At 38.0% G+C, this 21090-nt stretch overlaps 1 protein-coding gene across 1 annotated transcript in view; it reads left to right on the top strand.

Annotated features, from left to right (window-relative positions):
- The window catches only part of LOC126417162 (dynein axonemal heavy chain 2), a 959377-nt gene that overhangs the window by 918108 nt on the left and 20179 nt on the right, over positions 1–21090 (top strand). The window contains 3 exon segments of the mRNA XM_050085060.1: positions 2507–2729; positions 20241–20357; positions 20929–21079. Coding sequence (XP_049941017.1) covers positions 2507–2729; positions 20241–20357; positions 20929–21079 — 491 coding nt within the window.

Genomic DNA, 21090 nt, shown 5'->3' with positions numbered 1-21090 from the left:
ATAATACTTATCAAAATTCAGTACAGTCTTTGTGCATTATCTCAATGAAAATAATCAGTTTCTGAAAATGTAATGTAATTTCATAGACAAGAAATCTACTCACCCAGCAGCAGTGGGAGGAAACACATAAAAATTAATAAAATGTACAAGCTTTCAGAGCCATTGGCTCCTTCTGTCCTTCCAGCAGAAGGGCTGAAGGGGAAAGAAGAGGGATGAAGAAGAAGGGCTGGTGAGGTTTAGGAAGTGGAGAGGATTACAGAAAAGTCATCCAGAACTCCAAGTCAGGGGAGATATTCCAGGTGGTATCCCAGGACCTGCCTCTTTCCCACTGCCTCCTCCTTATGACCCCCTCTCCACCTCCATCAGTTCAGGCAACTGCTTTCAGTAATAATCAAGTATCAGTAATCAGTCTTGCTGTGGCAATGGGAGTGTGTGTTTGGGTGTCTGTGTGGTTATGTGTGAATGTCTGTAGTATTACCAGAAAAAGAACAAGTACTTGAAAGTTAATGGTACTTCTGTTGTCTGTTATGTGTTTCTGTGCTCCACATGTCAGTCTGCCATAGGTGAGTGGTTGCCTTTCCCTTATTTTACATTTAATATCTTGTGAGTTATTCAAGAATTCCTATTGACTTGTTGCCAGTTGTTCCTCTGCTGCATTCAATATTTCATTTTGCAAAGCTACTAATTCTCTTTGTTGTATTTCTGTTACCCATTTCTGTCAGTTGCTTAATGTTCAGTTTGAAACTGCAGACAGCCTCTACTTCTTTCATCTTATTTAGATTCCCTCTCGCTAAGTTCATAACTTTCTGAAGTTTCTTCAGCTTTCATCTGCATTTCATATCGAACAGTTATGGTTAGAGTCCATATTTACTCATCAACATGCTTTGCAGTTTAAAACCATGTTTCTAAATATCTGTCTTACCATTATATAATCCACCTGAAAGCTTTTGGTGTTTTCAGGTGTTGAACGGACTGTACAGTCTCCTTTCAAGGATCTTAAACCATGTGTTCGTGATAATTAAATTGTTTTCTGCACAAAATTCTACCAGGTGGCTACTTTAATTTGCTTCCTCTCAGTCTGCATTCTCCTACTACTTCTCCTTCTCTTCCTTTTCCAACTACCAAATTCCAGTCCTCATCGCAATGAAATTTCATCTCTCTTAATACCATGAATAATTTCTGTTATCTTATTTTACTTTCAATTTCTTCACCCTCTCCTGTTTTAGTTCGCATGTATACCTGTACTAGTAGATTAGATTAGATTCAGTTTTAATTCCATAGACCCAAAAATGAGATGATTCTCGTGGGTGTGGAACATGTTAGAAAGCATAACATAAAAAAACATAAAACATTTGAATATAATTCTTACCACCCTGATCATTTATCAGGATATTGTCAAAATAGGTGAATACATCACAGAAAACTGGAACTGCTGATATTTACAGAATTAATACACTGTCAGAATGAAACACTGTTATGCACTTTTAATAAATTTATCATACATAAAATACCTAATCTTGTCTGTTGTGTCCAAGTGCTGTCAAAACTGAAATCTAACAGACATTTTTATGCAAGCTCCTCTAACAGTCCATGTTAAAATATTCATCTATAGAGTAGAAGGAATTGCCTATCAAAAAGTATCTGTTTAAACCATGCATTATCTAAAACCAGGTGTGGAGGCTCACAGGTTGTGTCTATATTGGCTATGATGATTCATTCCATATTCTCTTTGTAATTGCTTATCTGCATTTCAACCTCTTTTATCATTATTAGAATACTCCTGAATTATATTTATTTGATTTGGTGTTTATAAACCTGTATTCACTGCAACAGAAATCCTGTTCTTCATATCATTGCACATCACTAATTGCTCCTGTGTACAACTTCAACTTATCCATTGCCATTGTCAATTTCCTTAACTTTCCTAATTGATTAAGGACTTAATATTCCATGCTTCATCCTGTAGAACTCTATTTTCCTCTGATGACTACATCATCCTATGTAGGCCCTGCTTAGGTATCCCACAGAAGGATTATTTTACTTGTGGAATATTTTACCTAGGAGGATGTCACCACCATTAAACTATTCTTTCACTTTTGCCAGGCAACAACTTATGTGCCCCCAGGAAATACAATGGCTTTGCTTCACCCTTACATTCAGCCATCTGCTGTTGGCTAATATTACAGGGCCAAATCAGTCTATTGTCCAGACTGCTGCTCTTGTAACAACTGAAAAGGTTGCTGTCCTGCATCAGGAACAATATGTAGGACTGGCCTGTCCATAAATACCCCTCCAATAGGGTTACACATCTGCATCATTTAGGCATGTAAGACACTCCACCAAAGCTAGGTCAATGTTGTGACACAGGAGGACTTAGTGAATATACCCTGCATTATACGGCATAAATATAATTCTGTGTGATAATTTTGAGAACTTAATAGCTTAAATAGCGAGCAATAGTTTTACAGATTAATTAATAAATTAATTTCTGATTATTGCATCATAGGCTTTCTTCCCTGCCAACCTATGTAATACCACGAGATGGCTCTCTCCAGTCCTACCAAGATTATATAGCACTACTTCCAAATGTCGACCAACCAGAGGCATTTGGTCAGCACTCAAATGCAGATATCACATCTCTCATTTCCGAGACAAGAAGTATGTTTGAAACACTTATGTCAATGCAGGTGCAAGTAGCTGCTGGAGAAGGAGAAAGCAAGGAAGAAAAGGTGATGTTTGTACCCTACTAAGTATGTTTGATTTCTTAAGTAAGTTTCATTTAAATAATAATCTATTGCATGTCAAATACTGTGTTTATAATTTTGGCTTAAATGACTAGCACTCACAAAACTTTATTTTGAAATAATTGTCATAAACCATTTGACATTCATTAAATTTCTGTGCATAATGGTATTCAGCTGAATGCATCCTTGTTATTCTCCTTCATGGCTTGTAATGTGATCCACACACCTTCCATTAGGTCATTATCTCACTCATCTGTTACACATTGCAACATCAAAAAACTCTCCCAGTTTATCGACCATCAATCTGCCTGACTACATGTCTCACATGCCTTAAAATTTTTAACGTTTTAGACACACACACACACACACACACACACACACACACACACATACATGAACGTCAAGTATTTAGTACATAGACTTGAATGATTTTCATGGTGCACATGTTTATTTTGAAATCAAGCCTTGTTATTTGTGTTTGACATTCCTTGTTCGTGAATTACTCTTCTCATAACCCTAATTCAGTATACCCCACTTGACATTTTAGAACTCATCTACCAACTGCACTGTTTTATCTTCAAATCTTAGAGTCCTGTAATTTTCTGTACCTAAATAAAAAGCAGTGGAAACAGTTAGGTTTCTAAAGTCAATGCTATTTTCTGTTTAGCCAAATTACAGATAGAAAAGTGTGAATGGTAAAGTTGCTGCACATGCTTGTGACTTATTACACAAGTTCCCTCATTCCACTACTTCCTATTCTTTCACTTTCGCAGGGTGTATATGACCCGGGACAACTGGGAGATCCAGGAAAAACCCGGGAATTTTTTCATCCAGGAGAAAACCGGGAAAAACCTGGGAATTTTTTAGAATTCTGGCAATTTTTCATTGTTTTGGTTTACAGATAATTTTTTGTAATTTTGATTGGTAAGAACCAATACTTTGACAAAGGATATTACTGTGTCCCAATACTGCAATAATAAAACATGAATGAGAGAAAAAACAAAAATAAAACTTAAATTGCAGGGGAAATGTGCCATATACAGCAATAAAACAGTACTGATACAAGCATCTGCCAACAGCAAAATGTGTCAAAGGCTTTAGGAAGACTGTGCAATGCTTCGTAACAAAAAATTGCCTCCAATGAGCGTGACATCACAACTTTTTACATTAGATTCGTTTTAGCAGTTACGAGCGGGATCATGTGCATGCGCAGTTGAGTAGTACTTTCTCCCGCTTCTGGCTACAGAAATATGGCTGTTGGCTGTGTAAGCAGTCGCAGCAAGCAACTAGATGCTACTGGGAAAAATTTTTCTGGAGCGCCCAAGCTGCCAGATTCATCCATGCGCAGCAGGCCCAAATCTTGGAAAGGGGGGGGGGGCAAATTCATATTCTTGAGGGAAGAAAAACCTTATTTCACAAAGCGACTAGCATCCAGCGCACGTTAGTCTATCGCTTATTCATATTATGACTTTTAAACGCATCCCTGTCGGTTTTTGAACATTTTTGAACACATTCTAAGTTGATTTATGAATGCATGCATAGTGTACATGATGTTTCTGTCAGGGGAATCCTCGTCGCATGTAGAAGCAAACTTTCCTACAGACAAAAGGGGCTATACAAGCTGAGCAGAGGAAGGCTGAACGGATGAATGCCATCCACTGTCTGATTGTGTGGTTGACTGGGTTTGCGAATGGTGAGCATTGTTATAATTACTAGCGAAATCCATAGATTCAGACTACAGGAGTGGAAATAAACGAATAACAGGTAAGAAAGGTTATGTATTACCTTCTCGGTGTATCCAAGAAAATGAAATTTTGACAGAAAATTTTTGGACAGATCGCTATTCTAGTAAAGGACAGTTGTACAATCCCCGGCTAGCAGCCGCTTTAAATTGTATTCTGGAAGAAGCGCAGAAAATGCATTGTACGAACATGCAACAATGCCCAAACTGGAGAATAATCGCAGGATAACTAAACTGGTGATTCTGGCAGAGTTAGTGAAGTTAACCTGCGAATAAGCTTTGACATTGGCAGGAATAGTTACAGAATTAGTGATAACAAGACTGTTTGTTAAAATGAGGAAGGAGAAGAAACAGGGACATCACACAAATTATGGAACAATATGACGATTCCAAGTTTGTATAAAAATTTCGTACTACTACTTTTGGATCTCATGCTTGAGAAACTGGAGATGTATGAATGAAGTGTGAAACTATTTTGTAACGTAAAGCTTTTTGCTTGTAGTAGGCCTAATAGGCATTTGATATTGGTATTTTGTGAATTATATTCTGTCATTACAAAAAAGACCGTTTGTGCCAAAACAGTCTCATTTATGTTGCGTGTATTACAATTGTTGCAGTATTAGAAAGGCCTATTTTGTTTTATCTAGCAGACAGTGACAAAATAGACGTAATCATATCGGGAAACCACACTAGTCTTGGGTCCTATATGTATTAACAGCTTTTTCAGTATTAGACAATGACATTTCGGCTTTTCATGTAGCGAAACGTTTGATGAGGTAATAGATTCTTTCGCAGAAAGGAAAGGATGCCATGTAAAGCTGTACCAAGATTATAGAGAAAAAAATTCTAGGAGCTAAGGACTGAAGAAATGTGTATTGTCTTGCTTGTATCATGTCTTTACTGGGTTTATGTATCCTATATTTAATATTATGTCACACAAAGCAGCAAGTTGTTAGCTGATATGGAACAGAGAGTGCAGATTTTCTGAAGAGTAAAGGGACAGAATGTCAAACCGGCTGACTATAAGCAGGAGAGGCACCACAGGACATTTTAATTTCCACTGTCCTGAATATGGTTTAATGGCATCCATTACAAAATATACACGTTTCAATTCCACAGAGTGAAGTACAGTGACGTGCGATAGAAGAATGCTGTGTGAGGAGATGAGGCACTGCACTTTGTCACACTTAGACCAAATAACATGTCTTACATTTCCTCAAACACATATGTTTTATGCATCAGACTCTTCAGAGAGATGTGTGCTACAAAATGAACATATTTTTGAAAATTCGATTTTTTTTAAAATTTTTGACGTCCTATCTTAAATGCTCGAGGGAATGGCGAAATATTGCCCCGGTTCGGAAATATTAGAGATCTGGGACTGATGTGCAGAGCAGTCTGAGTTAGAGTGGGGAAGTGGGTTGTCTCCACGTGACCCGTGTTTATGTATAGTGATTTTGCTGTTTCCTCTTTGTTTACTGCTCTCACGTCAAATGAAAACAAAACAGATTTCTGTGACCAGGAGGTATCAAGTGAATTAAAATACATTAACATAATTATGGAAGGCTAAAATGTGTTATTAGTTGCAGATTTTATTTTATTTCCACCTTTCTGACAGCTAAGCATTAATTGCCCTGCAGAACAATGAAGTTATTTTTGTCGGTTTGCCAAAGAAATTTTCTTTTATTAATCTTTTCCGCTGAGGCAGACAATATATTTGAAACAAAGTGTTTAATTCTGCACACTGTTCACTGCATTTCAAGTGCACATTTTCAACTTCTAGCACGTTTGGCATTATGCCATAATAAAGAACAAAACATGAGATAACACAGTACTGGTACATTCCAAAGACCACATTGAAAAGCTTAATATCAGGTCATGGCCTACTTCACTGGGAATCTGGACATACGATTGTGCACTTTAAATGTGCATGTTTTAGTATTGGTCACGAAATTCTGATCCTCTTGGAGTATCCTCTGATGTCTTGTTTCTTTTATGACATAATGTAAGATCTTTTAATGTTTTACACATATGAACATACGGGCTCCCTATGACATTGTAGCTGCGCAAGCATGGTGATGCCTGTCATCTGGTGCTCTCTGGCAATTGCAGAAACAAATCTATTTCTAACAGGTTGCAGGAAAATATCCTGAATAGTGGTTTGAAAAGCGTTACCATCAAAGTACCATTCTGGTAGTTACATCAGATTTATGTGTGATAATGTATGATGAATTTCTTAAATCACTGAGCGTTTGACTCTCACTTAAAAATCAACTCTTTGATGATGAGCCATTTAGATGAATTTTGAGCCCAGAAGATCAGACATTTATCTCGTTATTAAAAATTTTACTGGCACCTTTGTGTGATATATCTTTAACTGTAATACGCGCATAAAAGACCAACATTGTATGTGAAAGCTTAGATTCTCTTGCAGTGTATTAATCTTATAGACCAATATTATATGTGAAAGCTTTGCATTTCGTGTAGCAACACAATGTATATTAATTTAAACCGTTAACTTTTTCTTTTTATGTGTTCGTGCTACTTAACAGTGATCTTGCTATTGGTTGACTACATCACATGTCCTAAGCTCTGAATACCCGCTGTGATTGGCTGGCGAGATCACGTGACATGAGCTATGACTGGCTTACAAAAGTGCATCGCAATCTCAATTTCAATGCTTCAGAAAGTAACATGTGGTGTTTGGTGGAATTCGAATTTATACTTTCGTAATACAAAAATTTGAAGCTGCACATCAAAGATCTTTCCAAAACACATTTTTTTCTGTGTTTAGTTTTCTAAAGTGCCGGGAAATTCTACACCCATGTATAAAACCATAATCATTCAAAGGACTTATAAGTTATACAGTTCCGAGAGAAAATATACTGTCAGTTAACAGGGAGCAGTATGTTTTCACACGGGAGAAAGTGTATTTTTAACCAGGAAATACGGGAGAAATCCGGGAATTTTTTTTCCTTGTCCGCGTATACACCCTGCTTTGGGCAGGCAACAACTTATGTGTAACCACAAGGCTTCAACCAATCTTACCCATGTTACAATAGCTAGTCAGAGCCCAAAGAGCTTGACAAGACATATAAACAGTGCTCTGCCATAGCAACAGTACACTCAGAGCTGATGAATCTGAGAGCCAGGAATTAACACAGAGAACATCCCAATGGAGCCCTCAAATCTCAAGCCAATAGTGTCATTTAGTAGTCAGTGAGACATTGTGTGATGCATAATACATTTTTACCACAATGAAGCAGTGTGGGTAGGCGAGCAGCCCATCCATATTTCATCACCATCAATCAAACCATCCACAATCTGAATGTCTAGATAAAACATTGGTCCCACAGATAAAACATTGGTCCCATAAATTCTTACTGACATGTATATAAGGGCTGTCTCCCCATTTCTTGGTAATCACCCATGGAAGTGTCATTTTTAATTTATGTTTTAAAATTTTGATTACAAAGCTAACAAAATAATTTTGAATTTATGATTTTAATGTCTTTCTTGCAAACATAATAGTTTTCCCCTTATAAGAATGTTATATTAATCTTCCTTTTAAAGTAAAGTACATTGCTGCTCTTATCTACACCTTACTGATTACCACTTAGAGCAAAATTTTTATCTATTTATACTTCAGTGTAGTTAAATTTTAATGACCATTTTGCTTAGAGGTAAAATATTACATGATATACCTGAATGTTGTGGTGTCAGTGATATCCTACTTTCAAGATTAGTTCCTCTGTCACCAAACAAAATATCACACACTGTTAGAGAAATGAGGTAAACTTGAAGTGGGGTAATGAATTTTTCAATGCTTTTACGTAAAATATATACTGTCTGACAGAAAAAGTTAAGCACCCAAAAACTTGGCTGGATGTTAATGTGACTTCGTACACATACATACCATAAATGGGTTTGTATAAGGGGCATTCAAAAAGAAATGAGCGGAGGCATAATTACAGAAACCAGTATGTTAGAAGTATTGACTCTGGCTGTTGAGACACTTGTCCCACTGTTATACAAGGGAGTGGATGGCTGCCTCATAAAATTCCCGGTGCAGCGATGTTAAACAGTTCCACACGTGCAGCTGGACGTCGTCATCCGAGGTGAATCATTTGCCCCTCAGAGCCTTTTTAAGGGGACCAAAAATGGCATAATCACAGGGAGAGAGGTCCAGACTGTATGGAGGGTGGCCGAGAACCTCCCATTTGAATTTCTGCATGAGTGCCACGACTGTGTTGGCCATATGAGGCTTTGCATTGTTGTGGAGCAGAATGACCCCACGGTGGTCATTTTGATTTGATCGGTTGGCGGAGAGTGGTCAAGGTTTGGAAGTAATGCTGGGCATTCACTGTTGTCCCATGCTGCAGGAAGTGAATCAGATGGGGGCCATCTTGATCAAAGAAGAACGTCAACATAACGATTCATGTTGGACGATGTCGTCCAGCTAAATGTGCGGAACTGGTTAACATCGCAGCCCTGGGAATTTTATGAGACAGCCATTCACTGCCTTGTGTCACAGTGGGACAAGTATCTCAACAGCCAGGGTCAATACTTCTAACATCCAGGTACTGGTTTCTGTAATTATCCCTCCAGTTCGTTTCTTTTTGAATGCCCCTTATATATGATTAGAGCTGCAATTCTCTGTGAAATGTAGAAAGGCTATCAGAATGTTTAGTGTTATTCATGTTTAGTGTTGTTACCAAATCTGGTAGGATTTATAAGGTCTACAAACAGCATTAGATGTTAAGTGATCACTGTGAAGGACAGGGAGATGTCGCATACTCGTGTGATAGCATTATCAGCATCTGACAGTCTGAAAGGGGCTGAGTTGTGGACCTCCATTTCTCCAGCTGGTTGAATTTCAGTATCCACATTTGTACGGCATTCGAATTTGGTAGTGGTCCAATGCTTGACTGCTTGGGAATGTGACAGCAGAAATATCTGATCGGGGTTACAATAAACCACATCTGACCACCACGTGGGAAAATCAACGTATTGTGTACCAAGATCACTGTAACAACTTCACAACTACACCTGCCATCCAAGAACAAGTAATGTACTTCCTGCAACACTCTGGCAGTGGCTGGACTAGGAATTACCGTCCCATGAATATAGGTGGTCATTGACAGCACAACACAGATGGCCGTTTTTGATGTGGTACAGTGACTGGGAAGCATGGACTGTTGATGAATGTTGTTGCATTGTGTTCAGCAATAAATAATGCTTCTGCACTAACAAAGATGACCAATGTCTGTGTGTATGGGGAGAGGTACCATTCTTCCAGTGTTTTGGGGAGGCACAGTAGTGTCACTCCTGGCCTCATGGTGTGGGGAGTTGTCAGGTATGACTTCAGGTCACAGTTGATAATGATTCAGGGTACTCTAATGGCACCGCAGTGTCTTATGGACATCTTGCATCTTCGTGTTATCCCTCATGAAAAAATATTTAGGTGCAATTTTTCAACAAGATAAAGCTCATTCACATATCTGTGTGAACTGAGTGCATCATACTCAGGTATTCAAGTGGACAGCAAGAGCTACAGATATGTCCCCAATAAAACATATGCAGGACTAGCGCAGACATTAACTCTGGTCTGAGTGACAGTATGCAAGACATCAAGGACCAGTCACAACAGTTTTGGCCAGCTTGCCTCAGAAGAGGATACAATGGCTTTACGACACCCTTCACAACCAAATCAGTGGATGCATCCTGGCCAGAGGGGGTACAATGCCATGCTGACAAGGGGGCTCATACTGCCAAGTTCTTTGTAAATATGACTTTATTTTCTAATCACTGAAGTAATATTACATATCCACCAGTCCATGAAGGTTCATTTTATTTCCTCCTCCCAATCCGTGTGCTTCACTTTTTTTTGGCACGCAATATACACTATGTGATCAAAAGTATGTGGACACCTGGCTGAAAATGACTTACAAGTACATGGCGCCCTCCATCAGTAATTCTTGAATTAAGTATGGTGTTAGCCCACCCTTAGGCTTGATGACAGCTTCCACTCTCACAGGCATACATTCAACTAGGTGCTGGAAGGTTTCTTGGGGAATGGCAGCCCATTCTTCACAGATTTCTGCATTGAGGAGAGGTATCAATGTTGGTTGATGAGGCCTGGCATGAAGTCGATATTCTGAAACATCCCAAAAGTGTTCTATAAAATTTAGGTCAGGACTCTGTGCTGGCCAGTCCATTACAGGGATGTTATTGTCATGTAACCACTCTGCCACAGGCCGTGCATTATGAACAGGTGCTTGATCGTGTTGAAAGATGCAATAGCCATCCCTGAATTGCTCTTCAACAATGGGAAGCAAGAAGGTGCATAAAACATCAATGTAGCCCTGTGCTGTGATACAGCCACCCAAAACAACAAGGGGTGCAAGCCCCCTCCATGAAAAACAGAACCACACCATAACACCACCATCTCTGAATTTTACTGTTGGCACTACACACACTGGCAGATGACGTTCACCGGGTATTCGCCATACCCACACCCTGCCATTGGATCGCCACATTGTGTACCGTGACTCGTCACTCCACACAACATTTTTCCACTGTCAATCGTTCAATGTTTACACTCCTTACACCAAGCAAGGCATTGTTTGGCATTTACAGGTGTGATGTGTGGCTTATAAGCAGCCATTTGACCATGAAATCCAAGTTTTTTCACCTTCCGCCTAACTGCCATAGTACTTGCAGTGGATGCTGATGCAGTTTGGAATTCCTGTGTGATGGTTGGATAGATGTCTGCCTATTAGACATTATGACCTTCTTCAACTGTCGGCGGTCTCTGTCAGTCAACGGAGAGGTCGGCCTGTATGCTTTTGTGCTGTACATGTCCCTTCACATTTCCACTTCACTATCACATCGCAAACAGTGGACCTGGGGATGTTTATGAGTGTGTGAATCTCATGTACAGACTTATGACACAAGTGACACCCAGTCACCTGACCACGTTCGAAGTCTTTGTGTTCCACGGAGTGCTCCATTCTACCCACTCACAATGTCTAATGACTACTGAGGTCGCTGATATGGAGTACCTGGCTGTAGATGGCAGAACAATGCACCCAATATGAGAAACGTACATGTTTGTGGGTGTCCAGATACTTTTGATCACATAGTGTATATGAGAGCTTTTGAGGCTTTTCAGTAACTGTTATGTTTCTCAGTGACATGAGCATTATGATGAAGAACCCAAAACTGACTATACCAGCCACAATTAAGTAATATGTTAACAGGATTACAAGAAATTTAGCTATTTAAACCTAAATATTATGAAACTTAAACACTACCCGCTGCCCACCCCCCTGAGATCACTCTGGTACTTTCTGCAATTGGCCTTAACTCCTGGAGACAACAGTGTCCATATGTTTGTGAGCTGTGCATGTACGAATGTGTTCATTTTTAAACTTCTGGTGAAAGGACTCATCTGATAGCTTCATAATATCCAACAGTCTACTTTTAAATATGCCTGTCTGATGCTGAACTCCACCATTATGTGATGAGTTGCAGTCTAATATTTTAATGGTCAGACAAAGATAAAACTCCAAACACAAAATCCTTCATAACTAGGCACATAAATTAATCAAAAAATTGTAAATAGACTAACTATCTTGGCAGAGTTCATGTTTCACTGAAAACACATTTTGTTAGTATATTTTACATAGTCCTACTGCCTATTTTCCTATGGTTTACTAACTAGGTATGTAGCTTTGTACCTCAGAAAAATAGTAAACATTGCAGATATTGGATAAAGACAAAATCAGCAATCATGTAGAAGCTTCTTCAAAAGGTTCGCTTCTGGTAATGTGCCAGTACATGTACTCTTTAAGTAACATTTACAGCTCATAATAAGTCATTTTTGATGCACTGTGATGTAATCAATAATAGTAAACAAAGGTAAAGGGCAATTCAATAACTATAAAGTTTACTGATAACACAAGTGTACTGCTAGCAGACACAGCTCAGACAATAGTTGAATAGGACTTCAAGTGGTACACAGCCAACAATTTAAGTATTAATCTCACAAAGAGTCATATTGTGCAGTTTCAAACAAGCAATGATGATTTTTAATGTCGGAAGTATACATTAATGGTCATAAATGAATAAAGCGGAATGTGTGGAATTCATTTGGGGCTCAGCTGGATAACAAATGAAATTAGAGTTAGCACATGGGTAAGCACAGTTCAGCTTGTTATGCCCTCAGAAACATCTCTGACCGAAGTGACTTAAATGCAATAGTGTTGGCTTATTTTGCATATTGACAGTCCCTGTTGTCACATGGAATTAACTTCTGAGGGAGTGCAGCTAAAGTAAATAAAGTGATTGTTCAGCAGAAGTGAACAGTAAGAATATCATGTAATGTGGATAACCATACATTTTGCACAAGTCTTTTTAAGATCTTGGATTTCTTGCACTTACTTCGTGATATGTTTACTCCTTAATGATTTTTGTTGGTGATAATAAAAATCAGTTTCAAATGAAATGTCATATACACAGCCACAGTACAAGACACAAAAACTATTGTCATGTAGACTTCGTCTTCTTGTCCAGGGTGCAGAATGGAGTTCTGCATTTGGTGGTAATGTACTTAGCAGGCTCCTACTCAACGTAAAGCAAGTATTTGGGAATCCCTACCAGTTAAAAAAATTGGAAACATCCCTCATTAGCCACTCATTCTAGAAAATGACATGAATATCTAAAATCAGGAGTTGGAAAGTTTTGTTACCTACATGGCAAGAAGCAGTGTTTTTTTAAGAATATATGTTACATAATGATGAACTATAAGTAGCAGACAGTATTTGCCGATGTAAAAGGTATTTTCTTTGAAAAATACCACTGTAATCGAGTTAATTTTGAGTTGCTAATACCATCTAAACAGGAACTGTGTAGCAAAACTTAGGAGGCAGCAGCAGCATTTTTCAGACTAGCAGCATAAGCATGAATAAATGAAAGTATAGTGGTAATTAATTGTTCAAACAGCATATAGATAAAGTTTCTATGATGTCTTTATCTTATGTTAACGAATATCTTGACTCATTCTACATCTCTGAAGGTTGTGCTTCTTGATGAAATTTCAGACCAGGATGAATTAATGGATGTAATTTCCATGCTGACTCGAAATTTACTCTCTACTTGAGAGAGAACAATTTATTGACATGCAAGATCTTTAATAAACTTCTCTCAGGAACCAAATGCCTTGCATATATAAAAAATGAGTCACGAGGACACCATTTAAATCACCTATAAGTTATTTCAGGTGATTGAATAGGAACTGCTGCTTACAGTGCTAATACCATGGACTTTGATGCTCTTCTTACAAAATAATTATTTATACTTAAAATGGATAATTATTTTCCCTCTTTCAAAATTCCTATATTTATGTTCACATAAAGATATCAGATAAATCAGCCACCTGAGTATTGGCGGGAAAACCATAGCATTTATAGGGTGTGGAGGAAATGCCTACCCTTCAACCCTGAACAACTGGACCCCTCTATGGTTCACAACCGTAGTTGTAACTTGGAGCTTGCCCCACACAAGTTTGAACATCTTTGACTGTCAACAATGGAAACAAATGTAAGGAAAATTCCACTGCCTGGTAAAAGCCAGGAAAGACTGCATTCTGATACAGCAGGTTGTCACTTAAAAGATAACTTAAATGAGTCGGAGCATCTGAAAATACCCAAGACTGACAGCAGATGGAAACTTAGACTCAAGACAGAAAAGATAAGTAACACAGTGATGCACAGTATAGATTCTCTCATTCAACCGGGTAAACTCAAAATTTTGACAGATTTTGATAACTGGATTTCAAGAAATGAGAAACACTGATCAAGAACCAATGGAATCATAAGGATACAGATTTTATAACAGAATACCAGGGAAAAGAGCAATGAAGCAATGGCTGCAATTTGATACAGGATTTGTGGTCAACCCCAAAATGATAAATTATGTATCAGAATTCAAAGCACAATCTCCTAGGTTCTCAACATTAACTATAAAAGCGGCAAATAGAACATACACGATAATAAATGCCCATGCCCCAACTAATGACAAAAAAAAAAAAAAAAAAAAAAAAAAAAAAAAAAAAAAAAAAAAAAATAATAATAATAATAATAGAAAAGGACACAGAGAAGATGTGGGTGGGTTTTGGGAGCTATTTGATCACACAGCAACAAACATCAACAAAAATCATTCCAAAATATTAATTGGAGACTTTAATGTCCAATTAGGAAGGGAAAAGAGATACAGAGATGTAATAGAGAAATGGCCAGCACAATGAAGAACAATCCAGAATGGCATGAGATTGGTGGAATTCTGTAGAGTCCATGACATGATCTCAAAATCAACATACTTCATGAGAATACCAAATAAACTTAAAACCTGGAAACACCCAGACTGGACAAAAGGAGAATGGCAGGTGGAGCATGTCTGCTTGGGTAAGAACTACCACAAAGAAATCTACAATATGAAAGTCCTGAGAGGAACAGACACCAGATCAGATCATTACTTAATAAAAATAAAAATTAAATTCATCCCACTGAGAAAGAAAATCCCACCCAAAATAGAAGAGAACCATTGACCCTCATAAATTGATAAATAACAAGGAATATGAAGAATAAGTAGCCCCAATAAATCCTAGGAAAAACACCAGTGGTGAAATGACAAATGTGATAAAACAGTGGAATATAGACACCACACCTGGTTAAGGTATCAGAGTCAAAAAACAGAAGAATCTTACTTGGAACTCACAAAACAAAGAAAGATGACTCAAAAAACTTTAAGGAGGGTTAAACATCAATATCAAAAAGATATACTTTCTATGATAGAAACAAATAGTAAGAAGACAAACTCATGAGATTACTGCAAAACATTTAGTAGACAACTCCCAAGATATGATCCCCCGACACTAATGCTAAAAGATAAAAAGAATAAGATGGCCCATAGTGATAAAAGAAATTCAGAAATTTTAGCAGAAACATTTAATGAACTACTAAATTGTGAGGATCCTCCTGAGCTTCTTGAAATAAACACAGAAACTCCAATAAAAACCCCACCATAAAATATAAAACCACCAACAATTCAGGAAGTCCATAAAGCTTGGAGTGAGCTCAAGAACTACAAAGCAAGTGAAGATCAAACATTTGCAGAACTCTGGAAATACACAGCAGAACCCGTGAAGATATCATTACATCATTGCATAGTTAAAATCTGGATTGGAGAAGAGCTACCAAAACATTGGACTGCAGCTAACATACACCCATTACACGAAAAAGGTGAAAAATCAAATCCAGACAACTATAGAGGGAAATTGGATTGCACATATAAAATATTGTCAAGAATTCTCTACAATCACTGTAAAGATCATCTTGAAAATAAGCTAGGAGAGTATCAAGGAGGATTTGGACCCTGGAGAAGCTGCCCAGAACAGATCATCACATTAAAATTAGTAATGGATGCCTACAAAAGGAGACAGAAGGAACTAGTCATAACCTTTGTAGACTTCAAAAAATCTTATGATTGCATCCACACATCTTCTGTGTTGGACATATTAAGAAATTTTGGACTTCATCCAAAATTAATAAAACATGATAAAACTAACCCTTACAAATGCCAAGTCCAAAGTAAAATTCAGGAGAGAACCATCTGAGCCATTTATGATTGAAACAGGGTTAAGACAAGGAGTGCTCTTGAACACTTGATGAGAGGATGGTACAAAGAGAATCCTAAAAACATAACAATTGGAACCAAGAAAGATGACATAAACCTAAATTGTTTGAGATTCACAGATGACTTAGCATTACTAGCTAATAATGTACAAGAAGCTAGAAATCAAATAATGAGCCTGCAAAATATAGCACAAAAGTAGGACTCCAGATATAAAAGACGGAGATGATGGTAACAGATCCACTAGTAATAGACCACGTAACACTAGACAACAGAAAAATTAAAATAGTGAAGCAATCTTGGAGAGATAACACACAACTTGGATGTAAAACCTGCTTGGAAACAGAGAACCAATAAAATGATAAAAACTCAAAAACTAGCATGGTCCACATACAATAAGAAATGTCTGTCAATTCAAAGAAAATTAAAACACTGCAAGATGGTGGTTCAGCCAGAGGTAACATACAGAAGTGAGACTCTTTTTAAAGTCACTCAGGGAAACAGAGTCAACAAAGTACTAAAAGTAGAGAGAAGAATAGTTAGAACATGCATAAATAGAAAATACCAGAAGGAAGGACAATGGCGGTTAGTGCCGAATGAAGTAGTGTACAGGGAACTGGAGCCCATCACAGATACTATACGTAAAAAGAAGATTTCTTTCTATGGCCACATAATGAGGACACCAGAAACCAGATTAGCAAGAAAAATTATGCAGAAACTGTGGAATCTGAAGCAACAAGTAGGATGGATCAAGGAAATTAAAGAGGATATGGGAGAACAAGATATAACCTCGGATCATCCGCAATAAAGACGGAAAATCTCAAGAAACTGAAAGACAAGAAAATAAGATTTAAACCAAAAGTAGACAAACAACACACAATGAAAAGGGCATTTACAGATGAAGAAAGATCAGAACAAATGAAAAGATACTGGGCAGTTAAGAAAGAATGAAACATCTGCTTACTGAAGAAGAGGACCAGGAAATGATTGACTAAAGTGGTCCAATGAGGCCGTAAAAGCAAATAATAATAGTGGTAGTTATGTGTGTTGAGTAAACCATTTGTCTTCCATTATTGTGTTGATAAATACGATTAAATAATTGTCTGTGTTTAATATCATATAAATAATACTATTAAATAGCAGTAAATCCAGGATGGAATGTAACAATATTCTGAAAAGGAAAGTTGCTACTCACCGAATAGCAGATATGCTGAGTTGCAGATAGGCGCAACAAAAAGACTGTCACAATATAAACTTTTGGCCAACATGGCCTTTGTTGAAAATAGATGACAGACACATGCAAGTGCGTGTGCGCGCACACACACACACACACACACACACACACACACACACACACACACACTTTGTGTGTGTGTTTGTGTTTGTTTGTGTGCCTATCAACATGCCAACGCTTTCGCTTGGTAAGTTACATCATCTTTGTTTTTTATATATTTTGTGTGTCTGTCTGTCTGTCTGTCTGTCTGTCTGTTGTCTATTTTCAACGAAGGCGTTGTTGGCCAAAAGCTTATAGTGTGACAGTCTTTTTGTTGTGCCTATGTGCAGCTCAGCATCTCCACCATGCAGTGAGTAGCAACTTTCTTTTTCAAAATAAAGATGTTATTAATGCAGCACTTGTTGTTAGTTTTCTAGGACACAAAATCAAATTATAATACTTTCTGCAGTCTACTTATGTGTACTGCAACTTATTCCACATTACTGATGCTTCTTAATATTGTCTGATACATGAAAAATGATACTGTGTGTGTTTTTATGAAAAATGACCAACACATACTGAAACATAGGTAATTCTTTTTGATATCCCATTTGTAATCATTCTAAGATTCATAGCTAATGTAGAAAAAAAAAAAAAAAGAAAAAACTACTCACCAATTGGCAGCAGGGGACACACATACAAAAGGGTTTAACTTTTACAAGCTTTTGGAGCCAGTGGCTCCTTCTTCTGGCAGAAGAGTTGAAGGGGAGGGGAGAGGCATCAAGAAAAAGGACCGGAGAGTTTTAGGGAAAGGAGCGCAGTTCAGAAAAGTCACACAGAATGCCATGTCAGGGGAGACATACTGGATGGGATGAGAAGGAATGATGGATTGTTGGGGACTGCACTGAATGAGATTTTAAAATCTGCAAGCTTAAAGGTGGAAGACACGGTGAAGACAGAGATTACTACTAAAACACTGTGCACAAGTTAATAAGAGTGAAAAGCTAAGTGCATTGTATGTAACAGAGGTGTGAGGAGCGGTGGCAAAAAATAGACACGTCAGAAAATGAAAGCTGTCAAAACCTAAATGGAGTGAAGAAAGGAGAAATTACTGTGAAGAAATACTGAGACAGAAGGAATTAACATAAATTAAGGCCAGGTGGATGGTGAGAACCAAGGACATGTTGTAGTGTTAGTTCCCACCGGCGAAGTTCTGAGAAACTGATGTCTGGGGGAAGAACCCAGATGGCAATTATGGTGAAATAGGCACTGAGGTCATGGTTGTCATGTTGTACAGCATGCTCTGCAACAGGATATTTTCTGTTGCCTGTGTACTCCCTCTGCCTTTGCTCATTCATCCTGACTGATAACTGGGTGGTAGTCATGCCAATATAAAAGGCTGAACAGTGTTTACATAACAGCTAGTATATGACAAGTGTTGTTTCACAGGTGGCTCTCCCTTTGATAGTATATGTTTTGCCAGTTACAGAGCTGGAATAGATGGTGGTAGGAGGGTACATAAGGTGAGTCTTGCAGTGGAGACCGGCACAGGGGTTGGAGCCGTAGGGTAGGGAGATGGGTGAAGAAGGAGCATAGAGTCTGACAAGAATATTGTGGAGTGCACAAAATCTCATACAGGGTGGCTCTCATTTCAGGGCATGATTTTAGGAAGTCATGGCCTTGTCGAAGAAACTGATTAATATATTCAAGTCCAGTATAATACCTTTGACAAGGCCATGACTTCCTAAGATCATGCCCTTAAATGAGATCCATCCTGTCTGAGATTTTGCCCACCACACCTAGAATAGCTTTTCATCATCTTCCCAATCTCTGCAATATCCTTGCCAGACCCTACGCTCCTTCTGCACCCATCTATGGCTCCTACCCCCGTGATCCTCCCCACTGCAAGATCTGCCCTATGCACCCTCCTACCACCAACTATTCCAGCTCTGTAACTGGTGAAACATACATATACTATCAAAGCGAGAGCCATCTGTGAAACGACACGTCTTATACCAGATTTTATGTAAACACTATTTGGCCTTTTGTATCAGCATGACTACCACCCAGTTATCAGTCAGGATGAATGGGCGTGGGCAGAGGGTGTGTAGAAGCAACACACAATATCCTGTTGCAGAGCATGCTGTACAATATGACGGTCATGACCTCGGTGCCTGTTTCACCACACGCACCATATGGACTCTTCCCCCAGATACCAGTTTCTCAGAACTCCGCAGGTGGGAACTAGCACCAAAATATGTCCTTGGTTCTCACCATCCACCTGGCCTTAATTTACATTAATTCCTTCTGTCTCAGCAGTTCTTCACAGTAACTATTCCTTTCTTCTTTCCATTACATTTTTGACAGCTTTCATTTTCTGACTTGTCTATTTTTCACTGCCCATCCTCACACCTCTGTTATATGCAATGAACTTAGCTTTCCACTTATATTAACTCATGCACGATGTTTTCAAAGTAATCTCTGTCATGGATATTATCCTGTCTTCCACCTTAAAGCTCGCAGATTTTCAAATCTCATCCATTGCAGTCCCCAACAATCCATCTTTCCTTCTCATCCCATCCAGTAAGTCTCCCCTGACCTGGGGTTCTGTGTGACTTTTCTGAAATGGTACTTTTCCTGCACCACTCTTCCTTTCCCTTCAACTCTTCTGCCAGAAGAAGGAGCCACTGGCTCCAAAAGCTTGTAAAAGTTAAACCCTTTTATATGTGTGTTCCCCTGCTGCCACTTGGTGAGTAGATTTTCTATCCATTTACATTATATTATCGATAATTGATTATTTTCATTGCTATAATGTTCATAGCTGATTGATATACTTGATAAATTGCAGGTTTTACAACTTGCTGCAGATGTACTGTCAAAGGTGCCAAATCCAATTGACTATGAAGCCACAGACAAACTCATTGGTGCAGAAAAAACTCCACTGGATGTAGTTCTTTTGCAAGAAGTAAGTATGTTTTCACTTTGCTGCTCTGAAAAATATGTTCTTAAAGAAATACTTGTTATGACCAGTGAGCTGAAATACATTATTATCTGGCTGTGAACATGTCAGGGAAACTTTTTATTACTACTTGATACACACATGAAATTTCTTTCTGGCATACATTTGTCTCTATTGTAGATGTATCAATCACATCTAATAACTTTGATATCAAATACAGTTTAGTTCAGGTTAATCTATAATTACTGTTTTATTTTATTCCTGACAAACTTTTACTTAGGTTGGCATTATTACTATGTTTCCTAAAATGATGATGTTAAAGATATTGTATTTTGCCATTAATAAAAGAAATATTTGGCTCCAGATAATCCAAGATGCCAAATGAAGCATATGCACTGGCTGTTAAAATTGTGTTATTAAATCTGTAGGTATTTAAATATTTGTACTATGTTATGCATCAACCTGTGTTTGGTGTAAGATTTTCATATATTTAATAATGATTGATTTACATATGTATTTGTTTCGTAAACCACTAGTTTATAATTTTATATCATATATATACTTTGCACTATTGCAGATATCAAGATATAATGTGCTATTGGTTTCAATCCGACAATCTCTTGAGGATTTACAGAAAGGCATTCAGGGTTTAGTGGTAATGTCAGCTACTCTTGAGGATATTTTTGTCTGCATTTATGAAGGCAGAGTTCCTACTGAATGGTTAAAAGGTGAGAAATAT

Source organism: Schistocerca serialis, chromosome 8 (assembly GCF_023864345.2).
Source record: "Schistocerca serialis cubense isolate TAMUIC-IGC-003099 chromosome 8, iqSchSeri2.2, whole genome shotgun sequence".
Lineage (NCBI taxonomy): Eukaryota > Metazoa > Arthropoda > Insecta > Orthoptera > Acrididae > Schistocerca > Schistocerca serialis.
The sequence above is the reverse complement of the archived record's forward strand: the minus strand, read 5'-3'. Positions and strand labels throughout refer to the sequence as shown.